At 45.3% G+C, this 12,764-nt stretch overlaps 2 protein-coding genes across 6 annotated transcripts in view; both read right to left on the reverse strand.

Moving 5' to 3' along the window:
* Positions 1-372, reverse strand: part of DNM2 (dynamin 2) — an 88,841-nt gene extending 88,469 nt beyond the window's left edge. For all 4 annotated transcript variants that reach the window (XM_006905866.3, XM_006905863.3, XM_006905865.3 and 1 more), the window contains exon 1: positions 28-372. In XM_006905866.3, the coding sequence (XP_006905928.1) occupies positions 28-188 (161 nt within the window). In that variant the 5' untranslated portion in view covers positions 189-372. The remainder of the gene's footprint in view (positions 1-27) is intronic.
* A 225-nt stretch (positions 373-597) lies between these two features.
* On the reverse strand, positions 598-9,623 carry QTRT1 (queuine tRNA-ribosyltransferase catalytic subunit 1). Of its 2 annotated transcripts, none has more exons than XM_025040121.1 (10): positions 9,346-9,623; positions 9,037-9,105; positions 8,754-8,940; positions 4,350-4,428; positions 4,143-4,258; positions 3,294-3,432; positions 2,973-3,048; positions 2,752-2,861; positions 2,576-2,663; positions 598-2,480 (listed from the first exon to the last, which is right to left on the reverse strand). In XM_025040121.1, the coding sequence occupies exons 1-10, from the start codon at positions 9,586-9,588 to the stop codon at positions 2,328-2,330; spliced, it is 1,260 nt and encodes a 419-aa protein (XP_024895889.1). In that variant the 5' UTR covers positions 9,589-9,623; the 3' UTR covers positions 598-2,327. The 2 variants fall into 2 exon arrangements, with proteins under 2 accessions (XP_024895889.1, XP_006905930.1); XM_006905868.2 differs by having other exon boundaries at positions 8,802-8,940; positions 9,346-9,622.
* Positions 9,624-12,764: the final 3,141 nt, after the last annotated feature.

Raw genomic sequence — 12,764 nt, forward strand, 5'->3', positions numbered from 1 at the left:
CCCGCCGTCGCTGCCGCGCTCGCTCACCGGCCCACAAAGTTCTCGAGTACTGAGCTCTTGCCGGCGCTCTGGCCGCCCACCACGGCGATCTGCGGCAGGTCCAGGTGGCAGCTCTGGCCGATGGAGCTGAAGGCGTCCTGCAGCTTGTTGACCAGCGGGATCAGTTCTTCCATCCCGCGGTTGCCCATGGCGCCGGCGGCCCTGGCCTGAGCGCCCCGCGCTCCCCTCCCGCCCTCAGCCCTCAACGACGCGGCCCCGAGGCGTCCGCGGCCGTTGCTCCCCGCCCGCCTGGGCCTCGGCGCGATGCCCGCTCCCGGCTCGGCCTCACGGTCGCCACTTCATCCGGTTCTCAGGCGACTCCCGACCCGAGCGACCTCCCGCCCGGCCCCGGGGCTGCGCCCGAAGCCCTCGCGCCACCCCCGATTGGCCAACCGCGCTGTCACTCGTGCACACGAGCCAATGAAAGCGAGGCACAGACTTGCGGCTCAGTGAGCCTTCCCCTGGGGACCTTCTCGCAGGCTCATTGGACCTAAGAACTGTCGCTGTTAAGGGAGAGCCAATAGCGGCAGGTATCGAGCTGTCAAGGCCGATAGACAGTTTGACTCTGATTGAGAACTGTATCTGTCAATCTACAACCTCCCGTTCTTAACTCGTGATTGTATGTCTATTAAGAGTCTTCCGGAGCAGGGCATAAAGCCCACCGTACTCGCCGAAGGGCGACATCTTGTGGTGGGAGCCGGTGGTGACCGTCACTTGCGAATTTCCGGCCTCTGAAGAAAACTACAAGCCCCAGAATGCATCTTGGCCCCCGGCTTGCAAAAGATACTCTCTGAGCAGAGTTCCAGTGCGTTTTGAAGGTGAGAGTCCGGATATGTTAGTGGTTCCTAGGGAGAGGCGATGTAGCATTGGATTGTCGTCTCCCATTTTCATTCCTACAGAAAGTCACACCTCCACGCCTTTGCGCTCATTCCCCGTATTGATGATGATAACGCATCCAATGTTGTTCCCCTGCCTCTTCAACTTTTAGAACATAATGATCTTTTTGAGTATGCAAATAAACTCAACATATCCTCTGCCCACGAAAAGACATGTTATTAAGAAGTGATTTGATCCCTCTGGGATTAGATGAGTCAGAAAGAAATTGAGGAGTTCAGAGAATAGAGAAGTGGCCTAGTAGGGAGTCAGGAGCAATGGAGGTGGGAAAGTGGGCTGATTGGAGAAACAGTGGAAAGGAGGACGGCGGAGTGGCCAAGACCCAAACCCAAGTCTCAGAGAGACGGGCAAAAAGACAACCAAAAAGGTTTGGCATTGCAGCCTCGACTAGAATAGCAGAAACCTGAAAACACTCTTAACTGCTCATCCGTAGAGCTAATTAAATAACTACTATGCAGCAGCTGTAAAAAAGATGAGGCAGTCTTCATGTACTGACATGTAAACAATTTGAAATATACTCAGGAAAAAAGCAAGGTACAGAACTGCATGTAAAGGACACTGACATTCATGAATAATTTTTACACATAGAAAATTTCTGGAAGAATACACAAACTGTTCAAAAAAGTTGCATTTGCAGGCTATTTGAATAGTGGATCCTACATATGTATTACTTTTTCAATTTAAAAACCCTTGTCTTCTAAAAGCACCAGCTCTGAAACAGGCTATATCTGGGTAAGATCCTAGGTCTGTTATTTGCTGGGTGATAATGACCAAGTGATTTCATTACCCTGAACTTTGTTTTCATCATCTGTAAAATGGGGAACGTAGCTATTCATGCATATCATAAAGTTGCAAGAAATATATAGGACAACCGTTTAGAACAGGGCCAGGCACAGTGCAAGAACCTACTAAGATCATACCTATTGCCATTATCACTGTGCTTACTGACAGCAAGGTTAAGCCACATGTTTGAAGAGTCAAGGCTAGGGGCATGAGTTCTGGAGCCAGGCTGTTACTTCCTCAGTGGTGACCTTGGGAAAGCTACTTCCCCTCTCTGATGCTGTTTCCTCATCGTGAAAAGGGAGAGGACAAGAGTGCCCACACCCAGAGTGGCTGGGGGCCCCGAGCCACAGGAAAAAGAATGCAGCTCCAACTCTGGGGCACTTCCTAGATGCTACACTGTGCCAGCTGTTTTCCAGATACCAACTGTTGCTATGGTTACTAGTTATCATCATCGATGGGAGGCAAGGGACATCAGCCACAGCGACACTCAGACCAGGAAGGGGATCAAGGCAGGCCACCTCCCCAAGAAGGCACAGACACACTCTAAGTTATAATAAAAAACAAAATCCTTCAATATCTTCCATCCCCTCCCTCCCTCCCCACAAGCCAAATCAACTCAGTGTGATTCCCACAGAAGCCAGGGCTTCAGTGGCCCAGGTGGGACAGAGGGTAGGGTCCCCATACATGGTGCCCATGAAGTCCCTCACGAATTCAGGAAAGCGTTTCTCCACGATGCTGGCACGCACGGCACCCATCAGCCGCAGCTATAGGGCGGAGGTGTCAGCATCAGCGTCAGCCACTTGCACCCAGGAGACCCCCGCCCCCACCCCTGCCTTGCCCACCCAGGCCACGAGCCCACCTGGTAGGCGATGTTGTGAACAGTGAGGTGGTGCAGGGCGGCAGTGTTGTCACTGTGGAGTAGTGCGTGCAGGAAGGCCCGACTGTGCCTGGGGACAGGAGGTTGGGGCTCAGCAATATAGGGTCTTGCCCCACCTCCACACCCTTCTCAGCCCCCAAGGCCCCAACCTCCCCTACTTCTGGCAGGTGGCACAGGTACACTCGGGGTCTATGGGGCGGAAGTCCTTCTGGAACTGCTTCTTCTTCAGCTGCAGGTTCCCCGTGGGCACCAGGGCAGAGCCAAAGCGCTGGGGGACGAAAGGGGAAAGGAAAAGCAGGTCAACCAAGTCTTCGCCCTCCCTGGCCCTATCCCCACGTTGGTATCCCGCAGGCCCCACCCCTGCTGCCCAGAGCCTCACCGCTGTCCGTGTGGGGAAAACACAGTCGAACATATCGCATCCAAGAGCCACGCAGACCACCAGATCAGTGGCATAGCTGGGAGTGGGGCCATGGGGGGAGGGGAGAACAGTACCTCAAGCCCTGGTCACACATCCAGGTCCCCCTCCCAACCCTCTGGCTCCCCCTGGACTGGGACCCACAGAAGCACCCCCAGCAGAGGGCCACATCTTCCTTAGTCTCCTCCCAGGCAGGGCTGTATCCTCCCCACCACACCAGCGAGCAGGGGGTCCCCAGGAATCCACGCCTCACAGGTAGGGCTGTCTCCCCACCTTTAGACATACCCGACCCCCATGAGGTATCGGGGCTTGTCCTTAGGCAACCTCGAGGTGCTGAGCGCCACCATCCTCCAGAACTGGCTCTTGCTCTCACCCCCACTCAGGCCTCCAATGGCAAAGCCAGGCACGTCCCTCTTGGTCATCTCTGGGGGCACAGGGCAGGGTGAGGGATGACCAGGCAACAGGAAATGCTGATCCTCCTCTTCTTCCTCCGCCTCCTCCTCTCTGTCCCCATCTCTGCCTCCCCTTCAACTCCACAGCCACAGCCTTGGTTTAGGCCTCACTGTCGTCCTCCCTCTGGGCAACTAACTACTCCAGCCTCCTCATGGGCCTTCTGCTTCCTGTCCTACTGGGATTTTGCTATGGTTCCCATTGGTTCCCATCACTCTCCCACTCAACAGCCCTCCATAGCTCTCCAGCAACTCAGTGTATCGCTTAATGCTGCAGGTTCTAGAGCTCGAGGCCTGGGTCCAAATCCCAGCTCTGCAACGTCCAAGCTGTCTGGCTTGGGGTAAGTGACTTAACAGCTCTGTGTCTCAGTTACCCCTTCTGTGACCTCAGGAACCTGATAGTTCTCACTTTAGAGGATGATGATGAGAACTCAATGGGTCAATCCGTGACCAGAACTTGGCATAGTGGCAGGTAAACACCCAGATATTGATGGCTATTGGAATTACTATTATTCTGCAAACATTCTACTCCGTTCTGGCTCTGTGCCTTCGCTTCAGCTGTTCCTTCCACCCCGAGTGCCCTTTCGCCCATTAACAACGCTACCTCAGAACCGTCGCATGCCAAGCCCATATGGGACCCTCGGAGATGTGACAGTGCCCCGGTCCTGCCCTCACATAGCTCTACCTTCCAAGCAGGTGGCCCGGAGATCTGCATCCAGCCCACCCTGGATGATGGCGAAGAGATTTTGCTTGTCCTGACGCCGATGGGCTGCGATGCACCGGTCCAGCCAGCGGATTGATCTGCAGGAGGACCAGTTAGCCATTTGGGCCGGGTGAGGAGTAGGGAGACAAGACTGCAGGACCAGGATCCCCTCCCCTAACACAAACACACCTGTACATGGCCTCTTCTACACGTGGCCCCGTCACAGTGCTGCTGACCACGTCATCCAGCTGCATGATGATGTCTGAGCCTGGGGAGTAAGAATGGGGCACCGTCACTAGGAAAGCCTCCTGTTGGGAACAAACTGGACCCCAGAAGTCCCTCCTTGGGTCTTGCTGATTCCCACTTAACCCCTCAACTGTTTATACAACAGCCAGAGGGAGCTTTCAAAATGCCCATCTGCTCTTGCCTCTCCCAGCTACCTGCCCCCCACCCCCCGCCACCCGCATGGCACGTAGAATAAAATCAATCCCACTTCTGCGAATTTACCCTTTAAGAACAAAACATCACAGGTACAAAGTGATTCATCCGTGGCATAGCGAACAATAGCAAGATGGGAACCCAGGTGTCCATCAGCAGAAGTCTAAGTAAATAAACCATGGTCCAGCCCTTAACAGAATGTGCTTTCCCCACACCATTCCAAAACCCAGACACTTCTCAAAATCAAGGCTTTTTCTTATGTTCATGGCAAACTCATTTGGCAGCAAAACCCAAGATGGTTATAATCCTTTCAAAAATCCAATTTAGTATGAAGATTCATCAAGTGTTAATCCAACAAAAGTGAAGTGTATACCAAATGATCCAGCAATTCCACTTCTGGGTATATACACAAAAGAATTAAAAGCAGAGTCTCGGGGGGAAAAAAAAGCAGAGTCTTAATAAGATATTTGCACACCCATTTCATAGTATTATTCACAACAGCCAAAGAGTGAAAGCGACACACATGTCCTTTGACAGATGATCAGATAAACAAAATGTGATCCAGACACACAATGGAATATTATGCAGTCTTGAAAAGGAAGGAAATTCTGACACATGCTATAACATGGATGAACCCTGAGGACATTATGCTGAGTGAAATAAAGATAAAGATAAATAAAGATTATCGAAAAAGATAAATACTATATGATCCCACTTATATGAGGTCCCTAGAGTAGGCAAATTCTTAGAGTAGAGGGTGGGTGCCAGAGGCGGCGGGGGAGAGAGGAATGGGGAGGTATTGTTTAAGGGGACAGTTTTAATTTAGCAAGATGAAAAGAGTTCTGAAGATGGATGATGGGGATTGTTGCACAATAACATGAATACTTAATGTCACTGAACCACTTAAAAGTGGATAATGGTAAATTTTATGTATGTGTATTTTACCACAATTTTAACTGAAAAAAAAAAAAAAGAGGTGTAATACCACAGGATACTGCCCCAGACCCCATGGAGATGCTGTGTAATAAACGGTATGTACCCTCTATTATCTTTCTAAAATGTGAAAATTCTGACACCTATCCGGCCCTAAGAATTTCAGATTAGACACTGTGGGCTTATATGTTAGAAAAACTCAAAGAAATATTGCCAATATAGATCATTATAGGAAAAAACCACGGTACACCACACGAGCCAAAGATGGGGTGATTTGACACTAAGGATTGATCCAACCGCAATGGGCTGAGACACAACAAAACCCACGTGTTTATGGTGAGCCTAAAAATCTAAACATTAGTTTGTCCCTAGTAGAGGATGCTAAGTAATCAACCCATGAAAACTGGTAAATAAGGGAAGAGAATAAATCCCACATTTCCTACATAAAGTAAACTATTTGGTCTCCCAGGAGTAGGTGAGAGACAGGTCTCTTTAAAGAAGTAATCTGGATAATAAATGAAGAAAGAATGACAGAATTAGAACATCATCATTTTGCAACTTAGTGGCATAATGGTCCTAGGCAAGGAGCATGGATGGCTCACTGGGAGAAAAAGGCAGTCAACAGGCGCCACCTGATGGAAATGCAAACAGTGACACCTCTTGCGAAAAGGAACAAAACCTTGAATCTGGCTCAAATCTCTACATCCAAGTACCTACCTACCTACAGGAAATCTAGGTGGAAGAAAAAAACTCTTACTTGACACCATGGGGAAGTGATCAACAAAAATCAGACCATGTGAAACACTATAGGGCAAAGAAACCAGTTTCTTCAAGAAGCAAATTGCAAACAAACAAAAAAAAGAAACTATATAATACGTAATATATGTTAAAAGAGACTTATGAGACCTTTCAAACAATTGTAGTTTCTGCATATTTTTTGGACCCTGAAATAAACAGACTATTTTTATGGAAAAAAAATGTCATTTATAAAACAATTATCTTATTAATATGTCATAAATGTTTCATAAGTATGTCATGTATGAAACTTGGTATACTGGCCAGATATTTGATGATGTTAATCAATTATTGTTCATTGTTTTTAGGTGGGACGATGGTATTGTGATTGTGTTTAAAAAAAATCATCTCCTATGTTAGAGATACAAATTAAAATACTTACAGATGAAATGAAAGAATGTCTGAGATTTAGTTTGATATATAACAGATGATCCAAGAAAATTAAAAAGCTAAAAAAAGAAGACTAAAGCAAAAAAAAAAATTTTAATTAAAAAATAAACAAGATATGTAAGATTGCAACTATTTTTTAAAAATTAGTGAAGCAAACATTATATTATTTGGCTATAAAAAGGAATTAAGTACTGATCATACTATAAAATAGATAAACCTCAGAAACACTATACTAAGAAGCCATTCACAAAAGACCACATGTCGTATGATTTCATTTACATTATGCAAATAATGTAAATGAAAGTCTAGATTATGCAAATCTGTAGAGATAGAAAGGAGATTAGTTAGGCTTTGGAGATGGAGGAATAGAGAGTGACTGATAATGGGTATGGGATTTCTTTTGGGGGTGATAAAAGTGTTCTGAAATTAGATTGTGGCAATGGTTGTGGGTAACGGATGGTGTTATGTCTGTTTTTGCATATAACAGAAATTTTTCATAATTAAAACTATGCAAAATACAGAAGAATGTGTCATAAATAGCATGTACTCATAATTAGAAAACTTAGAATAGATTTGAATTTGCTTCTATTTACATAAACTCTGAAAGAATATGTAAGAAAATTGAAACATTGGTAGCCCGTGGAAGTGATGGAGATGGATAGAGGACAGGCGTGAGAAGGGCATTGTTTTCTGCACACATGTTTGTATAGAAATGTATGCAAAATGTTTTCTTGTTTAATTTTTTTCTTTAAAGGACAAATCAAACTCACAAGGTCCCGCAGGACCTGCCTGAGTCACCTCTCTGTCCTCACCTCCTACTCTCCTCCTTCCCTCACTCCGTTCCAGAAGAACAGGCCTCCTTACTATTCCTCCAACATGTCAGCCTTGGTCCTGGCTCAGGTTCTTTGCACTGGCTGCTTCCTCTTTCCAGAACACACTTTCTCCCTTTGGACACTTAGGTTATTCCTGCTCCACAGATTTTAGGCCTCGGGCAGCATTCCCTGAGCCTGCAGACTGAATCATGTCTAATAGTTCCATGGACTTAGCCTTCACAGTCATGGTCCCAACTTTTTATTTATATGTACCATTAAAATTTTTTTTAAATAACATTTTTTAAAAAAGTAATACATGCACATGGTTCTAAATGTTGAAAAGTACCCTCAAATTTTTAAAAATACAACAGGATATTCAGTGAAGTCTCTTGCTCACCGAGGGAAGGGTATGAGTAAACTTTTAGGGGTGATGGATATGTTCTCTATTTCGATTGTGGTGAACTTCTCATGGATGGAAACATGTCAAAACCTGTCAGAGGGTACACCTTAAATACAGTAAGTTGATTGCAAGTCAATTATACCCCAATTTAAAGAAAAGAAAAACAAAGGCGGCAACCCACCTGTCTACCAGCTCCCAATATCCCTCTCCCAGGGAACCTATATTAGTTTCCAGAAACATAAGCAAGTCATATATGTGTTTTTCAAACAAATGGAAACATACAACACTGTTTATCTGCACTGTTTTTTTTTTTTTTTCTCTTTTCTAATTGTGACCTCACCAATGCCTGTCTTCCTTATGGACTGTAAGTTCCATGGATAATGTGACACTCAGCTCTATGACTGTATGAATGGAAGCCAAAGAATCTCCATATGGAGGGACTTAAAAACACCAATTGGTTGGAAGATAGGAAGGTTTGAGCCTGTGTTTCTTAGCACTTTACAAGATTGAGAAAATGTTCATTGTCCTTATCAAGGAATGCGGGATATGGACGGAGATGGGAGGGGCCTAAAATATCCCCAATCTCCTCCTGTTGCCTCCATTATTTCAACGTATCTTTGCCCAATTAATTTGCAGTTTTAAAGTAATAATAGCAATAAGGATAAGAATAAAACTCACTACATGCTAGGCACTGTACCGAGATTTAGCAACTTCACATCATGAATCTTATTAACTATCCGCATTTAATTTGCCTCAACTGAAGCCCAGGGAAGGGGAGTGAATTGCCCAAAGCCACGCAGCATGAAAGGAGGCGGCCCGCCTCACATCTATCAGAGAAAGAGGGGAAGGGACGGCTCGCTGGGATCTGCTCACCCAGGGCGTTCTGGATCTCCACGGACTTCTCCGGGCTCAGAAGGGTCTCGTCGCCGTCGTAGGGAGAGCGGAAGCGGACGCCCTCTTCCGTCACCTCGGACAGGGACACCAGGGACACCATTTGGAAGCCGCCGCTGTCCTAGGGGAAACCCCACCGCAGGGCAGTCAGGAAAGGGGTTACGGGAGATTCGCCGCCGAGGGGTGCCCTCGCATCCCCGCTCCGACCCCATCTCACCGTCAGCAGATTGTGGGGCCAATTCATGAAACCGTGGAGACCGTTGGCCTTCTGAATCAGCTCGGGGCCCTGGGTTGTTGGAGGGTAAGGGACAGGTTAGAGGCGAGCGCGACCATGGGAGCTCATGTGAGGAGACAGGGATGGCCAACTTCGGTCCCTGCCGCTCCCTCACGCCCAGCACAGGCCTGCTCTACCCGGGGTGTTCAATAAGCGTTTGTCGATTGACTTTTGAAAGCGTGCCCGGGCCGTGGGGATGCCCCAGGGCTCCCTATGCTCCGCCACCACCTTGGACGGGCAGAGCCCACCCACCGGCCTCAGACCCAGATGGTAGGTGTTGCCCAGGCAGATGCGGCAGCCCAGCGCGTCCAGCTGCTCCGCTGTGATGCCCTTCATGGTGGCCTGCGTGCCCACTGGCATGAACACTGGAGTGGCCACCGGCCCGTGCGGCAACTGCAGCTCGCCTGCCCGAGCCCGGGAGCGGCTGCACTCGGCCACCAGGCGGAAGATCCTCGGTGCCGACTCCAAAGAAGTTGGGCTGACTGCCGCCGCCATCTTGCCCGCCAGCACCACGTGGGCAATGAAACACCCTGGGCGGTGCCATATTGGCTAAAGTCATGTGATGCGGAACAGGCTGAAGCCCTGGGATAGCGTCAGGGGGACCATAGCAACAGCTACGGTCCTGCTCCAACCGTCTGAGCTCCCAGTCCATTGCCACCTGCAGAGCACTGCTACAGAGTATAAAAAATTGTCTTGTGATCACTTTGTAAGTTACATAAATGTCTAATCACTATGTTCTACACCTGAAACTAAAATCGTATGTTAACTTTAAACGAAAAAGAAAATTTTTTAATTCTCTTGAGTTCAAGTTCGATCCCTGCTGCTTCCTTGCTCTACAATCAAAGCCTCTGTAAGCCTTAATTTTCACCTCCATAAAATGGGGCGACTAATAGACTCAGCATAAGGACATTGTGAATATTGAGAAGGATAGGCGTGTATAGATCTTTACACGTGGCCTGGCACAGGCTTTCGTCTGTCTTGTTTATTGCTTTGTCCCAGGTGCTTAGAATAGGACCTAGCACATAGTACGTGCTCAATCAACATTAGCTTATGCAATTAAAGCAAGAATCCTAGATTTACAGAAGGGGAAACTGAGGTCCAGAAACTGGCCACATCTATTGGTTCATTCAATGAAAACCTACAGTATACTTCCCCCCTAGTGCCAGCCTCTATGCCGCACAGAGATGGGAGAGGCTGGGTCACGGATTTATTAAGCACTAGGATGTGTTCCACTACTAATAATAGCGATATGTAATACAATTTGTTAAGTAATATACAACATACATTATGTTATGTAAAATATATATTATAATCTATATAATAACGATCGATATTATTGTTGTAAATGGAGCCGATATCTGTCCTGGCCAGCAGAGGGCGCCATTGCCTCCAGAATTCTTCCTTTTAGAACCACTAGCCTAAAGGCTGACCTGAGCAAGGCTCTGACCTTCTAGGAGCCTTGGGCTAACGATGCCAGTTTCTCAGAGTGGTGGAGAGTCCTCACGGAGGCCATGTCTGGAAAACACCCACCCAAGAGGTCCCCTTCAGGATCTTTGCATCGCGGTTCCCATTGTCTGCAACACTCCTGATTTTCCCACGGCTGGCTCATATTTTCACCTTCAGTTGCTCCTAACTCCCCCAATCTTAAGAACGCCCCTCCCCACCGCCATGACTCTATATCACAAGGCTTGTAACTCATAATATGCTTTTTAAAACCTATATACATTAACAATACCCAATTTTTTATTCCTCTCTCCTGAACTCCCATCTCCTCTTAACAGATGCCCTACTGACATCTCCACTGGGTGTCTACAGACATCCAAACTCTACATTTTGCAGAGCTCCTAATTGTTGCCCACCCAAAGCTTGACTACCCCCTCCCATCCTTTCCTTCTCAGTAATAGCACCACAATCTTTCTGGGAGCTCAGACAGAAACTTGGGGATGGTCCTTGAGCTCTCACCGTCTCTCGCTCTCTACATCTGATTTATCAGCAAATCCTGGCTGCTCTGTTTTCAAAATCAACCACTTCACACCCCCTTCCATAGCTCTCACTCTGGTCCAGATACCAACAGCTCTTGCCTGGATTATCGCAGTCGTTTTCTCATGGTTTTGACTTCTGTCCTTTACTTCTTACACTATATACCTGAAGGCATTTTAAAACAAATGCTTTCAACATTTCACCATTATATATGATGTTTGCTGTAGGTTTTTCCAAGATGCACCATATTAAGTAAAGAAAGGTCCTTTCAATTTCTAGTTCACTCACAGATCTTTATCATAAATAAATGTTTATTATACACTTTTCTATATCTAGAGAGATAACCACATAATTTGTCTCATTTAATTTAAAATGCCTGATGACATGTTTTCTAAGTTATTAATAATTTTATTCAATAAATTTTATTTCTATTAATAAATCTTATTTACATTCCTGAGATAAACCCAGCTTGGTCATGGTATCTTTTTTGTTATATTTTGGCATTTTATTAATATTTTATTTAGAATTTTTGCATCTCTGACATAAATTGTATTTGTCTATAATTTTCCTTGCTTATAGTGCTGTCTTTGCCCGAGTCTGGTGTTTAAATTATGCTAACTTCATCAAATAAATTTTCCTACTCATTCTATTTTCAGGAAGAAATTGTGCAAGGTTGGAATTATCTGTTTCTTGAATGTTTTACTGATCTGACCTGTAAATCCATCTGGTTATGTTGTTTACCTTATAGGAATATTTTAAACTACTGATTTAAATTTTGTAATGATTACAAAGGACTATTCAGGTGTTCTATTTTTTCTCAAGTCAGTTCAGGTACGTAAAGTTGTTCTAAGGATTTTTTCATTTCATTTAAGTTGTCAAATTTATTGGCCTACGGTTGCTCCTAATGTCCCCATATTATTATTGTATCCCCCTCTTTGTGAATTTCAAATTCAGAGGTTTAAATTACTCATAGTCCTTGAATGATGACACCTTATCATAATGATCCATGTAAGATACCTCTCTCTCCTTCTTGCTTTCTTCTCTTCAATCCCCATTCTCCTACCTCCACAGCCTATGGGATTCTGTATATCTTTTTATTTGATATTAAAATAACTACTCCAGTTTCCTTTATGTTCTGATAATCCTTAAATCTTTTTGTATATCCTATGACTTTGAAATTTTCTGCTTTAAGATATGTCTTTAGAAAACAACAAAGAACTAGATTTGTACTTTTTAACCATTCCAATAATCTTTGCATTTTACTGACAAGTTACTCTATTTGCATTTATAATGGTTACTGATTTTAAATCTCAAATGAATTTCTGTTTATTTGAAGAACATCTTTGAAACCTCTTTCAGTAAAAAGAACTCTATATTGATTAACTCTAAAGTTTTGTTTACCTGAAAAGAAATTTATTTTGCCATGCTTCTTAACAGAGAGTTCCCCTGGATTGATAATTATTTTCTCTTAGCACATCAAACATATTCCACTCGTGGCTTCCATTATCATTGCTAAGAAATAGAATGTCGATCTAAGTGTTATCTATTGTGATCTTTTTGTCCTTCTAGTTTCTTTTAAAAATCATTCCTTTTTCTTTGACAGTATGCAATTTCACAGGATGTGTCCAATTGTGAATTTCTTTTGAATTTATCCTGTTTGAGATTCCTTGAACTTTTTGGATCCAATGTTT

Source organism: Pteropus alecto, unplaced genomic scaffold (genome assembly GCF_000325575.1).
Source record: "Pteropus alecto unplaced genomic scaffold, ASM32557v1 scaffold761, whole genome shotgun sequence".
NCBI lineage: Eukaryota > Metazoa > Chordata > Mammalia > Chiroptera > Pteropodidae > Pteropus > Pteropus alecto.